Source organism: Bufo gargarizans, chromosome 4, assembly GCF_014858855.1.
Source record: "Bufo gargarizans isolate SCDJY-AF-19 chromosome 4, ASM1485885v1, whole genome shotgun sequence".
In the NCBI taxonomy this organism is placed as follows: Eukaryota; Metazoa; Chordata; class Amphibia; order Anura; family Bufonidae; genus Bufo; species Bufo gargarizans.
Genome location: NC_058083.1, coordinates 339,186,696 through 339,205,124, shown reverse-complemented (window position 1 = coordinate 339,205,124; position 18,429 = coordinate 339,186,696). Strand labels below are relative to the sequence as shown.

Below are 18,429 nucleotides of genomic sequence, written 5' to 3'. Positions count from 1 at the left end.
CTTTCAAAACAACCAGAGTCCCGCAAGCCTCCTCCATTTGTCTATCCCCACTGCAGTTGCTATTTAAGACGGCATCTTAGAGGTTAAATGACTGGGTTCAGGGTCATCACCGATCCCGATCAATGATGTCGGAAGTCCTCTCTCTGGCTCCCGCCATGTATAGAGTGAGCTCAGAACATGAACCTGCTCCATACAACCCATTAACGCTTACAACATACATGTGAAGTCCTGTAAGCCCACTGGGGCATGTGTACTGTACTTTATTCACTGTGAGTCTTCAGAGGCTGTATATGGAGTTGGGGGTTAATCATCCAGCCAGCCCCTACAGTAACCATGTTCTACGCCCTACTTGCTATAGAGGCTGCTGAGTCAGTGTATGACTGAAAGCCAGAGAGTTAGCTGTGTGAGAGAGCTACAGCAGTATTGACCAATGAATGCCTGCCCTGGGAGACAAGAGTAAAGTGACCAGCCTCTGAGGAAAAGAAAGCTGATCTTAGCAGAAGTTACAACGGCCATTTACAAGGGAGAGTGCAGTGAAATACAAGCCAGAGAAAGGTGACACATATGTGTCTTTGTTTCACAGTATTATGGTCAGGAAGGGAAGTCTCGGGGCACCTTGCCATGCTTAAAAGACAGACTGGCCATCTATTATATCCTTATTGAATAAGCTAAAATAGAGCTGGCCATTGTCGTGCTGCGTTTATGAGTGGAGTGCTCCAGAGTTATTGAGAGGGATAGAGAGTAAGCTTGCCTGCATTTGAGAAGATTGTGCAGGTTAAATAGACAGAGACTCAGAGAGAACTTTATTTGGCCTACTGTATCCTATATACAAGTTGGGAACCTTGAATATGCCAGTTGTAAAGACTGTACTGACCCTTGAAAGTGTATGGATGTGTAATCTGCTGAGTTGCTCAGTAAAGTATCACTTGTTTGTTGTAAGAATACAAGCCGTATCATTGTCTACCCCAACATTTGCTTTGCATTGCAAAGTTTGGGGACTCTGTCTTGCAGCCCAAAACCTCACTATCACTGTGCCCCAAAGGAAGATAGTGTGCACCCACTGCATGTCCCAGGGAGCACCAGAGTGAAAGCTGCCACTGTGAGTACAACTACTTGTGTCCTTTCTGCCCTCTTCTTCTGGGGACACTGAACATGATATAGCGTTATAGGGCTAAGTACCTGAATACCATCTCAGTCAACTTGGATGATTTAACTACCGACACTACACCTTCAACCACTGTGTCTGCATCACCATTTCTACCAGTCACAGTCTCTGAAATTTCTGTTTGGCAGCTTCTGCTACTTCCATTCTATGAAGTGGATACCAGGTCATGCTGTTTGTTCCTAAATCGGTGTACAATTCACTTCGAATTACAAGCCCCTCACTTTCCCACAGACCAATCTAAGGTAGCATTGATAGTTTACCTCTTGTCTGTAGAAGCATTAGTCTGAGTTACAACTCTCTGTGAATAGAGTGATCTGCTGTATAATAATCTTCTGGAATTTCTGGATACCTTCCGCAAAGTCTTTGAAGATCCTGGTCCTATTGCTTCTGCAGCCTCATCTCTTCTGCACTTCCACCAGGGCAACCTCACTATAGGGCTATATGCCATACAATTCTGTACTTTTGCATCAGAACTAGTGTGGAATAATGAGGCCCTGGTGCCTGCTTTCTGGGAGAGTTTATCTGGAGGCATTTATAAGCTTGCAAGTCGTCAGGTACCTCCGTATTAAGTGTAGGGAGCTGGTGGTCATGTCCCCTCACTATTATAGGGTGTTCAGGTGTCATACAGTAGAGGAACGCATCTGGCATTGAACTCACTTGTACCTTCTGCGCGTGCACCGGATAACTTGACCGGCACCCTCACTCGCAGTGCGTCTGCGTCCCTTATTCAATGCCAGCGTCTCCTGCTGCGCCTGCGCCGGCTCGGGAGGATCGGGGACTGTAAAAGCCGTAATAATAAGCTGGGCGGCGCTAGGAAGCGACAGTTGGGGCGCGGCTGGGCACAAAGGTAGGAGTAAAAACGCCCCTTGGGCATAAAGAAATGTGAAAAAACGCCCCTTGGGCATAAAGGAAGCTGATTGACAGATGATTATAAAGTTGTTTTTACATGGTTTAAAATGCGGACAGGGGGTACTCTTATATCATTGGAATACACTTTAATAGACCTATGACTGCATAGGAATAACTAAATATGTTTATTGGGCCTGTCAGTGTCCCTTTAAGCACGGCCTGTTGACGCTTCCCCACTGAAGTGCTACACTGCTTCCAGCTACCGACTGATGGCTGACTGGTGTTGCAAGAGGATAATTCTGAGGTGAAATTGGAGGAGGAGGTGGAGGAGGAGAAGTTTGGATTGGAATCACTTACGTAGGTGGTGGTGAAAACCCTGATGGAATTAGGGCCCACAATCCTTGGTCTCGGTAGCACCTGTGCCATCCCAGGGTATGACTCGCTCCCGGCCTCCACAATGTTCACCAAGTGTGCCGTCAGGGAAATGTAGCGCCCCTCGCCGAAAGCACTTGGCCATGTGTCAGTGGTTAAGTGGACCTTCCCAGTAACTGCGTTGGTCAGGGCACGGGTGATGTTACGGAACACATGCTGGTGTAGGGCAGACACAACACACCATGACCTAACAACAACCTCAGTTATTGACAACTGTGTCTCATCCTCATCATCAACCTCTTGAGACACTTATTGCCATTGACTTATTTGCAACTGTGTCTCCTCATCATCATCCACCTCGTGAAACACTAATTGCCGTTCCCCACTGTCATCTTCTTGTTAGTATAGTGGGACCGCGCTGCTCCTCATTCACACAGAGCGTTTTTCCACGAATGCAGGTATTCACTTTATCTGGCCGAAGACAGACACCCTTCAATTGGATCGTAGTGTACTTCTACGCAGATTGGAACTCAGCATATCTATGCTGGATCTTGGTAGGCTCCTCTGCAAGATGTCATAAACCGCACAATAGTGAGAGTACCTCCGGCACAGTTAAAATATTCTGCTTTATTATACTTACAGAATTAAAATGATTTTTCAGCATATCAATATAGCAATAGTCTTTCGCACAGCCCGACCCGGGTTTCACATATAGCTTCGTCAGGGGTGAGAATCTTATTCTTCAGTCATCTTCTTGTGACTGTGGATGCTCAAGATCTCATGTCTTTATTCAAGCAGGCTTGTCAAAAGGCCCAAATGAAAGAAATGGCGCTGAAAAGAGCTCCTCGGAATATCCGAGTGTGGGATCACTTGTTTGGCAATACTCTCCATGGTGGGAGGAAGGAGGATTCTGTTGATCAGACTCTTGGCTACTGAGACTGGACTTGGTAGAAGACAGGGTGGTGCTTAACCGACTAGAAGCATTATCTGCTGCAATCCAACCGACCACCTGGTCGCACTGGTCTGACTTCGAGAGCATTGTCCTGCGCTGCCCTGCAAACTGGGACATGAAGCTAGGTATCGTGGATGATTGTTTTTCTTGTGCTCTGGCAGCAGGCACAGTTTCAACGTGCCATGCCCCATCAGCATCAGGGCCACTTCCCTGTCCCTTACTGCTCGCCTTCTTCATATTAAATGTTATAAATTCAGGAAAGTATGTCACACGTACAGTAGCATAGGATTTGTAAGTGTATGCGCAAAAAAATTAAAAATGGTATTTGGGATGTGAAAACATCACACAGGAGATATACCGCAGATAATGTCGCTGATGTCAGCAGCGGCTACTAAAAAATTACAGGGAATGTCACAAGTATTTGGGATGTGGAAACGTTACACAGGAGAAATACCACAGATGATGTCGCTGATGTCAGCAGCGGCTAATATAAAATTACAGGGAATGTCATATGTATTTGGGATGTGTAAACATTACACAGGAGAAATACCGCAGATAATGTCGCTGATGTCACCAGCGGCTAATAAAAAATTACAGGGAATGTCACAGATATTTGGGATGTGGAAACATTACACAGTAGATGTACCCCAGGTAATGCCACTGTCCTCACCGGACACCGTCTATGGAAAAAGTACACTGGATGTCACTGATATTTTTTGGATGTATACACGTTACACAGGAAATGTAGCGCAGCTAATGTCACTATCCGCAGTGGACACGTCTATGGAAAAAAGACACTGGATGTCGCAGATATTTTTGGGATGCGCAAGCGTTACACAGGAGATGTAGCGCAGATAATGTAGCAGTCTGCAGTGGCCTAACTATTGCATGCTATTTAGCGCAGGATGCGCTAAAAAATTGATATTGCTGCCACACACAATAGTCCTTAAAAGGACTTTTGGGTCTGTAAAGTTTTAGCAATTCAGCGCAGGTTGCTCTAAAATATATATTGCTGCTGCCACACACAATAGTCCTTAAAAGGACTTTTGGTTCTCTGACATGTTTTTCAACGTAATTTTTTTTTTCACTCCCTACACTATCTTTCCCTTCTTCAGCACAACTCTCCCTTACTAAAACTGAGCTGAACGCGTGTCATCGGGTGCTATTTAGCAGCTGATGACGCGTTCCGGCCAGACAATCACTGTAATGCCAGTAACCAACATGGCTACAGAATTACAGTGAAGGGCAGTACTTACCTGCACATTTATTGGATGTGTAGCAGCCAACAAACGTGCGGAGGGGAGACTCGAGCATTGCGCTCGAGCACATGTGGTATTCGGGATGCGTCGAGCATTGAGATGCTCGAGCCGAACTGGTGTTTGGCCGAGCATGCTCGATCAACATTATTGGTCACCCTTGAGTACTTAATCAGCTCAAAACCAGGCCCTTTACCCCCCTTCCTGACCAGGTGCATTTTTCTTCCCTTTCAGTTAGGTAAATATTTATATCTTTTTGCGGGGGTATTTATTTTTATATCATTTTTCTTTTAGGATTTGTTTTGATTACATTTTTTAGAATATGGAAAATATAAGGAGAAAATAGTCTGTTTTTCACATTTTTTAAAAGTTCTGTCATCAGGAACATCATTATTAATCCCTTCTACTCCAGGTCTGTTTTCACCTTCCTGCCCAGGCCAATTTTTTTGCAAATCTGACATATGTAGTGTGGCACAGTAAAAATTGTATGGGGAGGCAGGTGTTTTCCATCCAGTGTGTGCTGCTAGACTGATTAGCGGCCAGGTGGGGTCAAACACTGGACTGGACTCATGTGCCAGTCCGGGTTTTGACAACACCTAGCTGCCTTTAAAAGAAAAGCAGAAAGGATCTCTGTATTGGGATCTGAGGCTTGTGCTGGGCTTGGAGGCCTGAGACCAGTGTGAGGGGAAGCAGGCCGCCTAAAGTCTGTTCATGGACTCTTTGAGGCAGAACTGCCAGCTGGGTGTAAACTAACACCAAAACCAAAAGGTGACTTTTTGTGTTGAATGTGACTTTTTGTCTATGAACTTGCCAAGAGTGTGAATAAACACTGAACTGTTTGATTTAAGAACTGGTTGGTGCCTCTGCCTCTATACTGTGTCCGCTTATCCTGTCTACCAGAGTGAATCCCCACAGTTGGTGGAGGATATGGGCAATCACAGTGAGGCTGGCGTATAAGCTCAAATATATATATTTTTTCTCTGGGCACGGATGTATGTCCTGGACTAAACCAGCTAAATTTTCAACCCGTGTTACTTGGCAATATGGAAGAAGTAATGAAGGCCCTCTTGGAGGATAACCTGCAACAGCGGGAGGCTAATAAGCAGCAGCAAGAAACAAACCAGCTGCTCCTGCAACACGTGATGGCTCTACAGAGGCAGGAGCATCCCCGAGCTTTCACAATGCCCGGAAAGTTGTTCATGCGGTGATTCCCAATATGGCACCCATAGATGACGTCAAAACCGAGTCCCAGCAGGTGTATTTCGATTTACCGGACAAGCAAGCGGTTGATTACCAGAAAGTCAAGGGTGAGATCCTGGCAAGACTGGGTGTGAATGTGTTGGTCCGGGCCCAGAGGTGCACTAGTGGGAGTTAGCCCCGGCTGAGCCTGCAACACCCCAGTATTATGATTTATTCCACCTTTAGCATAAATGGCTACAACCGGACGTACTGAATCCCACTACTATGCTGGACTGTATTTTAGCTGATATGTTCTGGAGGGCGTTGCCATACCCTCTTCAGCATTGGATTCCCCAGGCGTCTCCTGTAAATGCCCTTGAGATGGTGGACCTGGTTGAATGATATGAGGCTACTAGGAAACTATAAGGGGGCTTTTTCGGGAAGGGGGCAGTTAAACCCTGACAATGCCCACCCCAGACCCAAAGACTGGAGCCGAAAAAGCCCGCCCGGGAGGTACCCACTGTTGACCTGGCTTCGGTGATCTGTTGGCGGTGTCATGAGCCTGATCATGTAAGGGCCGACTGTCCCAATAAGGTTGAGCCCATGGACACTTACTATGTCTATCATCAGTAACTATATGCCAGGAAGCTGTGTGTAACAGGTACAAGGGAGTCTCTAGATAATAATCTCCTGTGCCAGGTGGAAGTGGAAGACACTCCAGCGGTGGCTCTCCTGGACTCAAGGAGTCTAGTGACCCTGGTAAGGGCTACTCTGGTGCGACCCGCTGAGTTTACTGGCTGGAAAGTCGAGGTAATGTGCATACATGGTGACTTAAAAGACTACCCCACTGCTTTGGTGTCTTTAACCACGGTTGCCGGCAAGAGGATTCATGAAATGGCCGTCGCCACAAATCTACACTATGAACTAATGATAGTAAGGGACATCCCGGGCTTCTCGGAACTGTGGCCAGCTATGAGACTTACCAGTCCCCAAGAGTCAGGGGATTGGCCTTGCTCAGATGGGAGGCCAGAACGCTGGGAACCCGAGGCCGAAAGGCCAGCAGTAGCCACTTCAGTAGATGAGGGGGGAACAACCCTGTTGAATGTGATGGTTGGGGAGGTGGAGAACTTGCCGCTGGGCCCTGAATTGACAGACTTGAATGTCTCCCTTGATAATTTCGTTACAGCACAACACAGGGACCATACATTATCCCGAGCCTGGGAGAATGTGTTAATGATCGATGGAGAACCACAACAACTGTGGGCCGATATTTCCGCGTTTTGTGGTTCTCCATGATTTGCTGTATCGGGTCAACCAACTACGGGTTGAGAATGTGGAACCGTTAGTGGTGCCCAAGGCTTATCACAAACTGGTACTAGATCTAGCGCACCAACATGTTCTTGGGGGTCATCTGGGATTGCAGAAAACACAGGACCGTATACTACAGTGGTTTTACTGGCCCAGTGTGTTTAGGGAGGTGGAAGTTTTGTAAGTTTTGCCAGATAAGCTTTGTATCCTGCCAGATAACTAGCCCCCAGCCCCATTTCCGTAGTCCCCTAGTACCTCTCCCAATCATCTAGGTCCAGTTTGAAAGAATCACTATGGATCTCATAGGACCAGTACCAAAGTCCGCTAGAGGGCACCAACACATTCTAGTCATCCTAGACTACGCTACCTGGTACCCGGAGGCGGTGCCACTACGGCATACATCGACCAAACTCATAGCTAAAGAGTTAATGGAGATGTTTTCCCGCGTAGGGCTACCCAAAGAGGTTTTGCTGGACCAAGGGGCCCTGTTCATGTGCAAGGTCATGAGGGAATTGTGCAAGTTGCTGCACATAAAACAGTTACGGACGTCCGTCTACCATCCGCAAACGGACGGGCTGGTAGAAAGGTTTAACCAAACCTTAAAAAAATATGTTAAAAAGAGTGGTGTCCAAAGATGGAAGGGACTGGGACCTCCTCCTGCCCTATCTCATGTTCGCAGTGCGAGAGGTTCCCCAAGCCTCAACTGGGTTCTCACCCTTAAAAACTGCTATATGGCCAACATCCTCGCGGGCTGTTGGACATAGCCAAGGAGGCATGGGAACAACAGCCCATAAAAGTGTTATTGAATACGTCACCCAGATGTAAGAATGGATAGAGACTGTGTTGCTTCTGGTTCGGGAAAATATGGAGGCTGCTCAGCGAGCCCAGAGTCGAATCTATAACCAGCAGGCTCAAGTCCAGAGCTTTAACCTGGGTGATCAGGTCTTGGTTCTGGTACTGACAGTGGACAGTAAGTTCTTGGCTAGGTGGCAGGTGCCCTACGAGGTAATAGAGAAAATTGGAGATGTAAATTACAAGATACACCAGCCAGGGCGGCGAAAGCCGGAGCAGGTCTACCATGTTAATCTACTAAAACCTTGGAAAGATAGGCAGACCTGCGTTGATGACAGACCACAGTCGGTTTGTCTAGGGGAATAGGTTTTGGCTCCTCTGTCTGCTGCAGGGGAAACAGTTGCCACAATAAGAATTTCTGACAGCCTTTCCTCTAAACAGGCTCAGGAAGCCAGGGAATTTGTTAGTCGGAACACGGATGTGTTCTCAGAACTCCCTGGACACACTTCCATAAAGCCACCTCGGAGGAAGTGCAGCTAATGCTGAGGCTGGATGTTATCGAGGAGTCTAAAAGTGAGTGGGCCAGCCCAATGGTTCGAATAACCAAGCCAGACGGGACATTACGGTTCTGTAATGATTTTCGGTAATTAAATGAGATTTCTAAATTTGATGCGTATCCCATGCCCCGGGTGGATGAGCTAATCGAGCGGTTAGGACAGGCAAGGTATTTCTCAGTCTTGGACCTCACCAAAGGGTACTGGACACCCCCGCCACGTTCCAATGATTAATGTACGTTGTACTTCGTCCCCATCGTAGGTATGCCTTGACTTACCTGGACGATATTGTAATTCATAGTACCGACTGGGAGAGTCACCTGCCCAAGGTGTGGGCAGTAGTGGACTCCCTTCTGAAGGCTGTACTAACCCGAAAAAATGTGCGAGAGGGTTAGGGGAGACTAAATACCTAGGGTATGTCATTGGGCGCGCACTCATCAAACCCCAATTGAACAAAATAGAGGCGATACGGAACTGGCCCCGACCTGCCACCACTAGGCAAGTAAAGTAATTCCTGGGAAAGGTGGGCTATTACATGAGGTTTGTCCCCCACTTTACTCTAGCTACTCTAGCCGCACCTTTGACAGAACATTTGAAGGGATGAAAATCAGTGATGGTTTGCTGGGATGATCGGGCGGAAGAGGCTTTTTCCGCTTTGAAGTTGGCCCTGTTTTGGTGACGCCCGACTTCAAGAGGGAGTTCATGGTACAAACGGATGCCTCCGAAGTAGGCCTCAGTGCTGTACTGTCTCAGGATGTCAATGGGGAGGAGCATCCCATTTTCTTCCTAAGCCACAAGCTCACCCCAGCCGAGACCAGGTACTGTTAAGTGGAGAGAGAATGCCTTGCTATCAAGTGGGCACTCAAATCTCTCCGCTACTATTTGTTGGGGAGAAAGTTCTGCCTGGTAACCGACCACTCCCCTCTCAAGTAGATGAGCCAGGTCAAAGAGAGAAATGCCCTGGTCACCAGGTGGTTCTTATCCTTACAGAACCTTCAGTTCTTGGTAGAACACAGAGCAGGTCGATTGCAGGGAAACGCGGATGCCCTGTCCCGGGTGCACTGTTTTGCATGTGTTAACCCCCTCAAGGTTGAACAAAGGGGGAGGGCTATGTGACCCAGTAAAGGGAATTGTATGGAGAGGCAGGTATTTTCCTCTGTGTGTGTGCTGCTGGACTGATTATTGTTGAATCTCTTTTTATTGCAAAGAAGAACAAAGCAATTACAATGATAATGTAAACAGTAAGAAGTATCAGTGGTTAGACGGACATAGAATACAACATAACCCTCTAGACCAGTTACAATGAGGATTTAAGTAATCTGGCACCGCTTAGTGCACACACTTCGAGTGGCTTAGCAATACAGGAGACATAAAGTGCAAATCATAGAGCCAAGTATGTGGAAGAAAATGTCACAAGTACTCCGGTCAGATTCCTAGATTACACACTATTAGCAAGGCAAAAATAGGGCTACTAATATGCAACTCACGGTGAGACATACTAAAACAGTAACTAACATAAACAGGGAAACAAACAAGGACACGACATGGACAGACAAAAGACTAGGAAGGAAAGGGGGGGCTGCTGGACTGATTAGCAGCCAGGTGGGGTCAAACACTGGACTGGACTCATGTGCCAGTCCGGGTTTTGACAACACCTAGTTGCCTTTAAAAGACAGCTGGGTTGAGCAGAAAGGATCTATGTATTGGGATCTGAGGCTTGGGCTTGGCTTGGAGGTCTGAGACCAGTGTGAGGGGAAACAGGCCACCTAAAGTCTGTTCATGGACTCTTTGAAGCAGAACTGCCAGCTGAGTGTAAACTAACACCAAAGCCAAAAGGTGACTTTTGTGTTGAATGTGACTTTTTGTTTATGATTTTGCCAAGAGTGTGAATAAACACTGAACTGTTTGATTTAAGAACTGGTTGGTGCCTCTATACTGCGTCCAGTTATCCTGTCTACCAGAGCGAATCCCCACAGTGGTAATAACTTTGGAACACTTTTACTTTTCCAGCCCTTCAGAGATTGTTTTCTCGTGACACTTTGTACTTCATGACATTGGTAAATTTGAGGCGATATATTTCAGTTTATTTATATCTCTAAAAAAGAATCCAAAATTTACCCAAAATTTGGAAACATTGTTCTAAATTTGAATTTCTCAACTTTTTAGACAGACAGTAATACCTCATAAAATAGTTATCAATTAGCATTCCCCATATGTGTACTTTATGTTGGCATTATTTTAAAATGGCATTTTATTTTTTTAGGACGTTAGAAGGCTTCGAATTTTTAAAATTAAAAGAAAATTTCCTAAACCATTTTTTAAAGCACCAATTCAGTTATAAAGTGATTAAGAGGGGCTTACGTAAAAGAAACCACCCATAAATGGCCCCATTTTAGAAACTACATCCCTCAAATTATTTTAAATTGAAAACTTTGTCAACCCTTGAGGTGTTCCACACAAATTAGAGAAATTTGGAGGGGAAATTTCAACATTTCTTTTTGCAGATTTTATGCAAATTACCCTTTAAGAGCAATGGGGGTGTTGCCCCTACTTCTAGAGGCTCCACTTGCTCTCCTCTAGGCACGCCTTCATTATGTTGATTGGCAGGGCCAGGCAGTGTTCACCTCATCCTGCTTGGCCCTGTCAATCAACATGATGAGGGCTTGGCCAGAGAAGGTAGAATGGAGCGGGGGCAATACCCCATTACTTGTAGAAGCTAATTTGCATAAAATAAAAGTTCATAAAAATAATAATAATAAGCACATAGAAAGAAGGGACAAAGACTGTTAGCTATTGCTGACATTAGCACATGCTTAAAGTCAGCCAGTTTAACAACGATGTTCCTGATGACAGAAGCCCTTTAATAAAACAACGTTTAAAAATTTTTTATGTTCTCTTTCCATAATGCTCATTTTAATATTTGGGGTGTATGGGTTATGGTTGCTAGGGGTGGGGCTAGAAGCTGTGGTGCCATGTGTGATGGAAATTTGTAGTGTTTTTTATTTAATTTTTTTAATTAATTTTACACTTACACGAATATACTAGCCCCAGTTACAGGGGGAATACAGTCCCCAGAGAGGTTGTACAAAGCTGTACAACCTCACTGCAGAGCTGATCCTGAGCCCCACACATGACCACTGTGACTGGAGCAGGTAGCGTTATTGCTTAATGTGCACTATGTATACATCAATGGGGAGGGCAGAGACAGTGGGAAAGCCAGAACCATTTAAGGGACACAGTGGGTCTACGCTCACTGCGTAACAATAGATGGACCCTATTATAATAGAACCTCACTGCAGAGCTGATCCTGAGCCCTGGCAATCACATGACCACTGGGACTGGAGCAGGAAGCGGTACTGCTTAATGTGTACTGTGCATACATCAATGGGAATGGCAGAGACAGTGGAAAAACCAATCCCTGCCGTCTCTATTGGAAGCCCTGCTGTCACTGACAGTGGGCTCCCGGCTCTTGCAGCTGCACGATTAGCATGCAGCTACAGTCTGTACAGAGATGTTTTAAAACGTCCATGCAGAGTTACATGTCAACTGCCCAGGCATATATAGTCAATGGGCGATCGGCAAGCAGTTAAGGCACCTCAACTGTGGGATGGTGCCTGAGCAGCACCATCCAGCGGCTGGTTTATTGCTCTGTCACCCCTAACCAGAAGGGTTTCACTTGCTAGGGACCACTGTGTCCCCCGGAACGTCTCGCTCAGGACTACCCCTCCTGGGCTACACTGACTCCTACCCCAGGATAGCAGAGTACAAGCCTCCTGGCTTGTTTCCCTTTCCAGTGTGTATTCGGCCCCAGGATAGATACCTGCGGCTTTATATATCTCATTTTCCTGCAGTCTCTCCCTGAAGAGTCACGGACAGAAACGTGCCACGTCGGGGGACCATTGGAAGCAACTCTATTTTCCATTCACTGGCATAACTTCTGTAGTTTTAGGGCTAGGTCCACCATAGGGACAGGCTACCGGACGGGGTCGCCTTTTCTAAGGCGAGTGCTCCATGTAGATAGGTAGGAGCATAATAGCCCCTTTCACCTTGTTAGGGCTATACAGGATTTACTCCAGTGCTCCATCTACACGGCTCCAAGTGTCTCCTGCCTCCTGTATCCAAGGATCTCTCCCACTACCTACAAAGGGTCTGGTAAGACTGTTCGCGTCTCCCCGGACGGAACAGATTTTTTGTTTATACCAGCCAGGCACCATTCATTTGGTCGTTTATGTGTATGTATGTTTATTACGTGTAGTGAGTGTTATTATTCTGATATCATTGATCTTATTAAAAGTTATATTTTAAATAAGTATACTCCCCCCTCCTGCTTTAGGGGCCCATTGTCCACTTTTGCAGGAAGGCTATTCCATGCATCCACTGCTCTCTCAGTAAAATAATACTTCCTGATATTACTTTTAAACCTTTGCCCCTCTAATTTAAAACTATGTCCTCTTGTAGCAGTTGACTTCGGCTTGATCTCTGTACTGACCTTGAGGTGCCTGCCCTGATCTCAGACTGTTTACTGGATTGCACACACTCAGCCTGAGCTGTCTGTTTTCTGGACTGGTGTCTCTTGACCTCCCTCTTCCCCCATGAGTCAGCAGTCACTTGAACAGGGACTGCTCTGTTTGGTGGCAGCCTGGTTGATCCCCTACAGTGAAGCCCAGATCCTTGTATAAGTGTTAAAGAGTAAATACAAGGGGACACTTAGATAATGCACTAGGGAGTAGTCCCAAGCCAGAACCATTCAAGGGACACAGTGGGTCTACACTCACTGCGTAACAATGGATGGACCCTATTATAATAAATGGAATTTGTCACAGTTGTTGGCCATCGTGTCACAGATCTCACAGTGCCCAGTGTATAATATTATTATTATTATTATTATCATTATTGTTTATTTCTTATCATTATTATTCCTTTCATCTATCATAGCCTTTTTGAATTCCTCTAAAGGTCATCTGTCAAGATATTTGTACCTACATATGAAACTAGCTGATCAGTTGCAGTGCACATAGCAGCTGAATACATCTGTGTTTGTCCCATGTTCATATGTGCTCACAAGAAAAATTTGGTCTTAATATATGCAAATGAGCCTCTAGGAGCAACACCTAGAGGCGCCCTCTGCACTTTCATTGACAGGGCCACGCAGTGTAAACGTGATCATGCCTGCCTGGCCTTGTCAATCAAAGTGCACAGGGCACGACAGTTGTAGAGAGAGCTGAGTCTCTAGGAGAAATGGCAATGCCCCCGTTGCTCTTAGGCGCTAATTTGCATATATTAAAACTTCATTTTTCTTAGCAATGCTGGCACATACACTCACCTAAAGAATTATTAGAAACACCATACTAATACGGTGTTGGACCCCCTTTTGCCTTCAGAACTGCCTTAATTCTACGTGGCATTGATTCAACAAGGTGCTGATAGCATTCTTTAGAAATGTTGGCCCATATTGATAGGATAGCATCTTGCAGTTGATATAGATTTGAGGGATGCACATCCAGGGCACGAAGCTCCCGTTCCACTACATCCCAAAGATGCTCTATTGGGTTGAGATCTGGTGACTGTGGGGGCCATTTTAGTACAGTGAACTCATTGTCATGTTCAAGAAACCAATTTATAATGATTCGAGCTTTGTGACATGGTGCATTATCCTGCTGGAAGTAGCCATCAGAGGATGGATACATGTTGTCATTCTGTTTACACCAAATTCGGACTCTACCATTTGAATGTCTCAACAACAGAAATCGAGACTCATCAGACCAGGCAACATTTTTCCAGTTTCAACAGTCCAATTTTGGTGAGTTCGTGCAAATTGTAGCCTCTTTTTCCTATTTGTGGAGATGAGTGGTACCCGATGGGGGTCTTCTGCTGTTGTAGCCCATCCGCCTCAAGGTTGTGCGTGTTGTGGCTTCACAAATACTTTGCTGCATACCTCGGTTGTAATGAGTGGTTAATTCAGTCAACGTTGCCCTTCTACCAGCTTGAATCAGTCGGCCCATTCTCCTCTGACCTCTAGCATCCACAAGGCATTTTTGCCCACAGGACTGCCGCATACTGGATGTTTTTCCCTTTTCACACCATTCTTTGTAAACCCTAGAAATGGTTGTGCGTGACAATCCCAGTAACTGAGCAGATTGTGAAATTCTCAGACCGGCCCGTCTGGCACCAACAACCATGCCACACTTAAAATTGCTTAATTCACCTTTCTTTCCCATTCTGGCATTCAGTTTGGAGTTCAGGAGATTGTCTTGACCAGGACCACAGCCCTACATGCATTGAAGCAACTGCCATGTGATTGGTTGACTAGATAATTGCAATTATGAGAAATAGAACAGGTGTTCCTAATAATTCTTTAGGTGAGTGTATGTACATGGACCAAAATAGATGCCTTCAGATTCCAAGTGTACATTCAACAGGTCAGCCAATTTCATAGGTACTAATCTGCTGACAGATGGCCTTTAATCCACCTTGTTATAACCTTGATGTCTGCTGTATTCAAATATTTCTGGGGGGAAAAAAAAATTTCCAGTTTCCACATCAACTTGTGTGCATCTGTGCAAAATGCATCATTAAATCTTCAGTTCTGCTGCAATTGCTTTCTACATTATTCATATGGCTCTAAGATCCTGCTTTCTTCTGTCTTGTATATCAGATTTCCTAAGAATTATCTATAAAAATCTAATACTGAATATCTAATAGAAACATTATATTCTGCATGTAAATACTAACAGTTGGTATGTCCTGCTTCCAGCCACTGGTAAAGAAGGCCTACTCAAAGAAGCTGGTTTCCCTGTGATTGAAAATAAAGTATGTAACAGCCCTGAATATCTGGGTGGTAAAGTTACAAACGGGATGCTGTGTGCTGGGAATATCCACGGTGGAGTGGACAGCTGTCAGGTATAAAACATTGCTTGGAAAGCCTGAGAAAGTCTGTTGATTTAAATAAATAAAAAAATACACAGTGTATATGTATATATTAAATATATAAATATATTAAAGTGTATATACAGTATGTATGTATATATATATATATATATATATATATATTAAATAGAGAGAGATTTGGGTGAAAACTCATCCGCTTTGTCTTACAGGGTGACAGTGGAGGACCTCTAAGCTGTTTTGATGGAGAAAAGTATATTATACAAGGGGTGACTTCCTGGGGTCTTGGCTGTGCACAGCCAATGAAGCCTGGTGTATATGTACGTGTATCTATGTTTATCCCGTGGATTGAAAAGACAATGAAAGAAAATTAAAGATTAGTAAAATAAAAATTTAATGGAAGAAACTGACAAGGTACATTGTAATAAATAAAATACTTGGAATCAGTTAGTCTAAGCTTTTTAATCTATAATAGCTTCTTTATACACTTTTGACATAGCAATGCACTTTCATGAATCTTGTACTGTGCTAAAATACACAAAAAAACTGTCATAATAACATTATGATACAAATGATAAACATTACGAGGAGAAATTTATCAAAATGATTTTAGGACTACCGTAAATCCATTTCCATTTATTTCTGTCTCCACACGGTTACATTTTTTTTTGGGGTTGTTGAAATTATTCGAACCACTGTATACGTGATTACTACACCAATACACAGGGTAGCGCGCAGAATTATCTGTGAGTGATAACGTGATATTAGGTAGCAGGCCTCAATCAAGTTCCATTTATTTCTGTCTCCACATGTGTGCAATCTAAGTTGTTTTTTGGGGGTTCATTTTTATCTCCACACTGTTCCAAATGTTAAAAAAATAATAATAATATGCAAACTAGCATATACATGATTACTACACCAATACACAGGGTACTGCACAATATTGTCTGTGAGTCCCAAAAATGTCTACAGTAGGGTTCCATATGAAAGAGCCAGAATGTGGGTAGTAGCAGCTCCAGCTATCCGGCAAATTATCGTGGAGGAGAAAGAGGATGAGATTGTGTATTGGATGGCTCACTCTTTTCAGTTGCAGCAAAATGACATGTAGGTGACATCAGAGTCTGACACCGTTCTGTGGAGCCAAGGGTCACATTGTTCCTCCTGCTCCTCCTCCTAGCAGCCCCAGAGAAGGCTTCCAAAGAAGTCCTCAGTCTTTACTGCCCCTTCCTAGTGGGTGCCTTAGTTTTTCCTAAGAAGAGGCAAGACAACCACACCACACCCTACGGCAGATAGTAAAGAAAGTCTCCCTGTTGACGACTTGTGTGAGAGCAGTGATCGTTTGTACAGCCCTGAGGAGGAGATTTAGTAGGACACTGCAGACAACATGGATAGCTATGTTTTGGTAGTGGTGGTGGCACCCGTAGCCATGGTATTGGTGTTGGGGGCAGCAACAGTGGCAGTCATGGCAAATGCAGAGCAGGAGAGTGGGGCCAAAGAACCCACCATGATATCCCACAGTCTGATAGAAGTGGCAGGGAGGGTGAGGACTCTGATGACTGTGTGCTGGACAGGACCTTAGAATAGGATTGAGGTGCTGAGAAAGGAGGAGGCAATATTGGAGAAGGAGGGTGGTGGTGGCAGCAATTAAGAGCAGAGGCCACATACCCCCCAAAGAACAACCAGGGTCATGTCTGCTTTGGGATCTGATGATACCACTGACACTGTGGGTGGGTTAGGCCCAAAATGTGCCAGAGCTATGCTCAGCTCAACTGCCTCTAGCTTTGTGTTAGTATCTCCGATCTGGCATGTTTTTTGCGCACTGCAAGAAGACAAAAGCATTACCCTGTGCATTTTTTGCAACTCTGACATTTGTCATTTTATTTGGTGATAACTTTAAAACGCTTTTAATTATCCAAGCCATTCTGAGACTCTTTTCTCGTCACATATTGTACTTCATGACAGTGGTAAAATTGAGTCAAAATATTTCATTTTTATTTATAAAAAATACCTTAATTAACACAAATTTGGAAAAATACACGCAACGCCCATGTGAAAGAGGCCTAACATTTTCAATACCAGAAAGGTTTCAGACGTTTCTCATGTGGGCATGTCTCTCCCAATAATCCATGCTAACACCCAGAAAAAGGATGAGCAAATTATAGCATGCTGCTGAACAATGTGCCCTTGTTTCTACATCAGAAGCAGTTGCATACTGTACAGCAGCAAAACGGCAGTCAAATGTTTGATGAAGACTACGAAGTTGCTTAATTTAGCATTCCTGAAGCTAAATAATAGCAACGTTGTTCATAACCATAAAAAAAAGTTTGCACTTTTTGTAGTCCCACTACTGGATGTTTAAGACATGTTGAGGGTTTTGCATGCATGATCAGAGTTCGTGTATCTAGTTGGTGATTACAGATATACAATACAATGGTCACAACAATGCATATTTTTAAGTACTCTTAGTTGACTTTATCAAATTACAATAATATGACAGGCTAGGTAATAAGTCAAACGTCATGTAGATAAACTTTCTTACTATTGGGCTACATGGTAATAAAAGGACTACACATGAGGCTTGAGATGTGGTATCATAGCAAGAGTAAACTTTATGTATGAAAACAGTTACAATGAAGGGAAATATATAAACCAGCATGAAACATAAAAAAATGATATACAGAATTACTTGTTATGAATTGTTATGAATTATTGGCAAATATATAAAATGACAAACACAGAACAGACAAGATTAAGTAAATATGTAAATATTACAGATCTCCCGCCTTCAGCTTGTTCACAAACAATCTCATGCTCAGACGGCTAAGGCAGCCCTTTTGATAGCTCGCGGGAAGCTGAAAGAAGAATTATATATACGCACCAAAACCTTGTTAACCAAAGGTAGAAGGCACTTCTTTGAATATAGCAATAAATGTAGCAGGACTCTAGCTCGATCTTTGCGGGAACAGAGAGCGAGAAACTATGTCCCCCTAATCGGCAATCCAAAGGGCCTTAACCTAATTGACCCAGATAAAATATCTGAAGCTTTTGCCCATTACTACAAGTTCCTGTATAACATCCCCTTTTCCAGCGCGACTAGGCCCTCCTTAACCCTTGCTA

General features: G+C 44.4%; 2 protein-coding genes across 2 annotated transcripts in view; one reads left to right on the top strand and one right to left on the bottom strand.

Moving 5' to 3' along the window:
- The window catches only part of PLG (plasminogen), a 96,025-nt gene extending 80,267 nt beyond the window's left edge, over window positions 1–15,758 (top strand). The window contains exons 18-19 of the mRNA XM_044290222.1: window positions 15,182–15,327; window positions 15,525–15,758. Coding sequence (XP_044146157.1) covers window positions 15,182–15,327; window positions 15,525–15,686 — 308 coding nt within the window. The 3' untranslated portion in view covers window positions 15,687–15,758. The remainder of the gene's footprint in view (window positions 1–15,181; window positions 15,328–15,524) is intronic.
- The window catches only part of SLC22A3 (solute carrier family 22 member 3), a 330,912-nt gene that overhangs the window by 40,262 nt on the left and 272,221 nt on the right, over window positions 1–18,429 (bottom strand). The window lies entirely within an intron of this gene.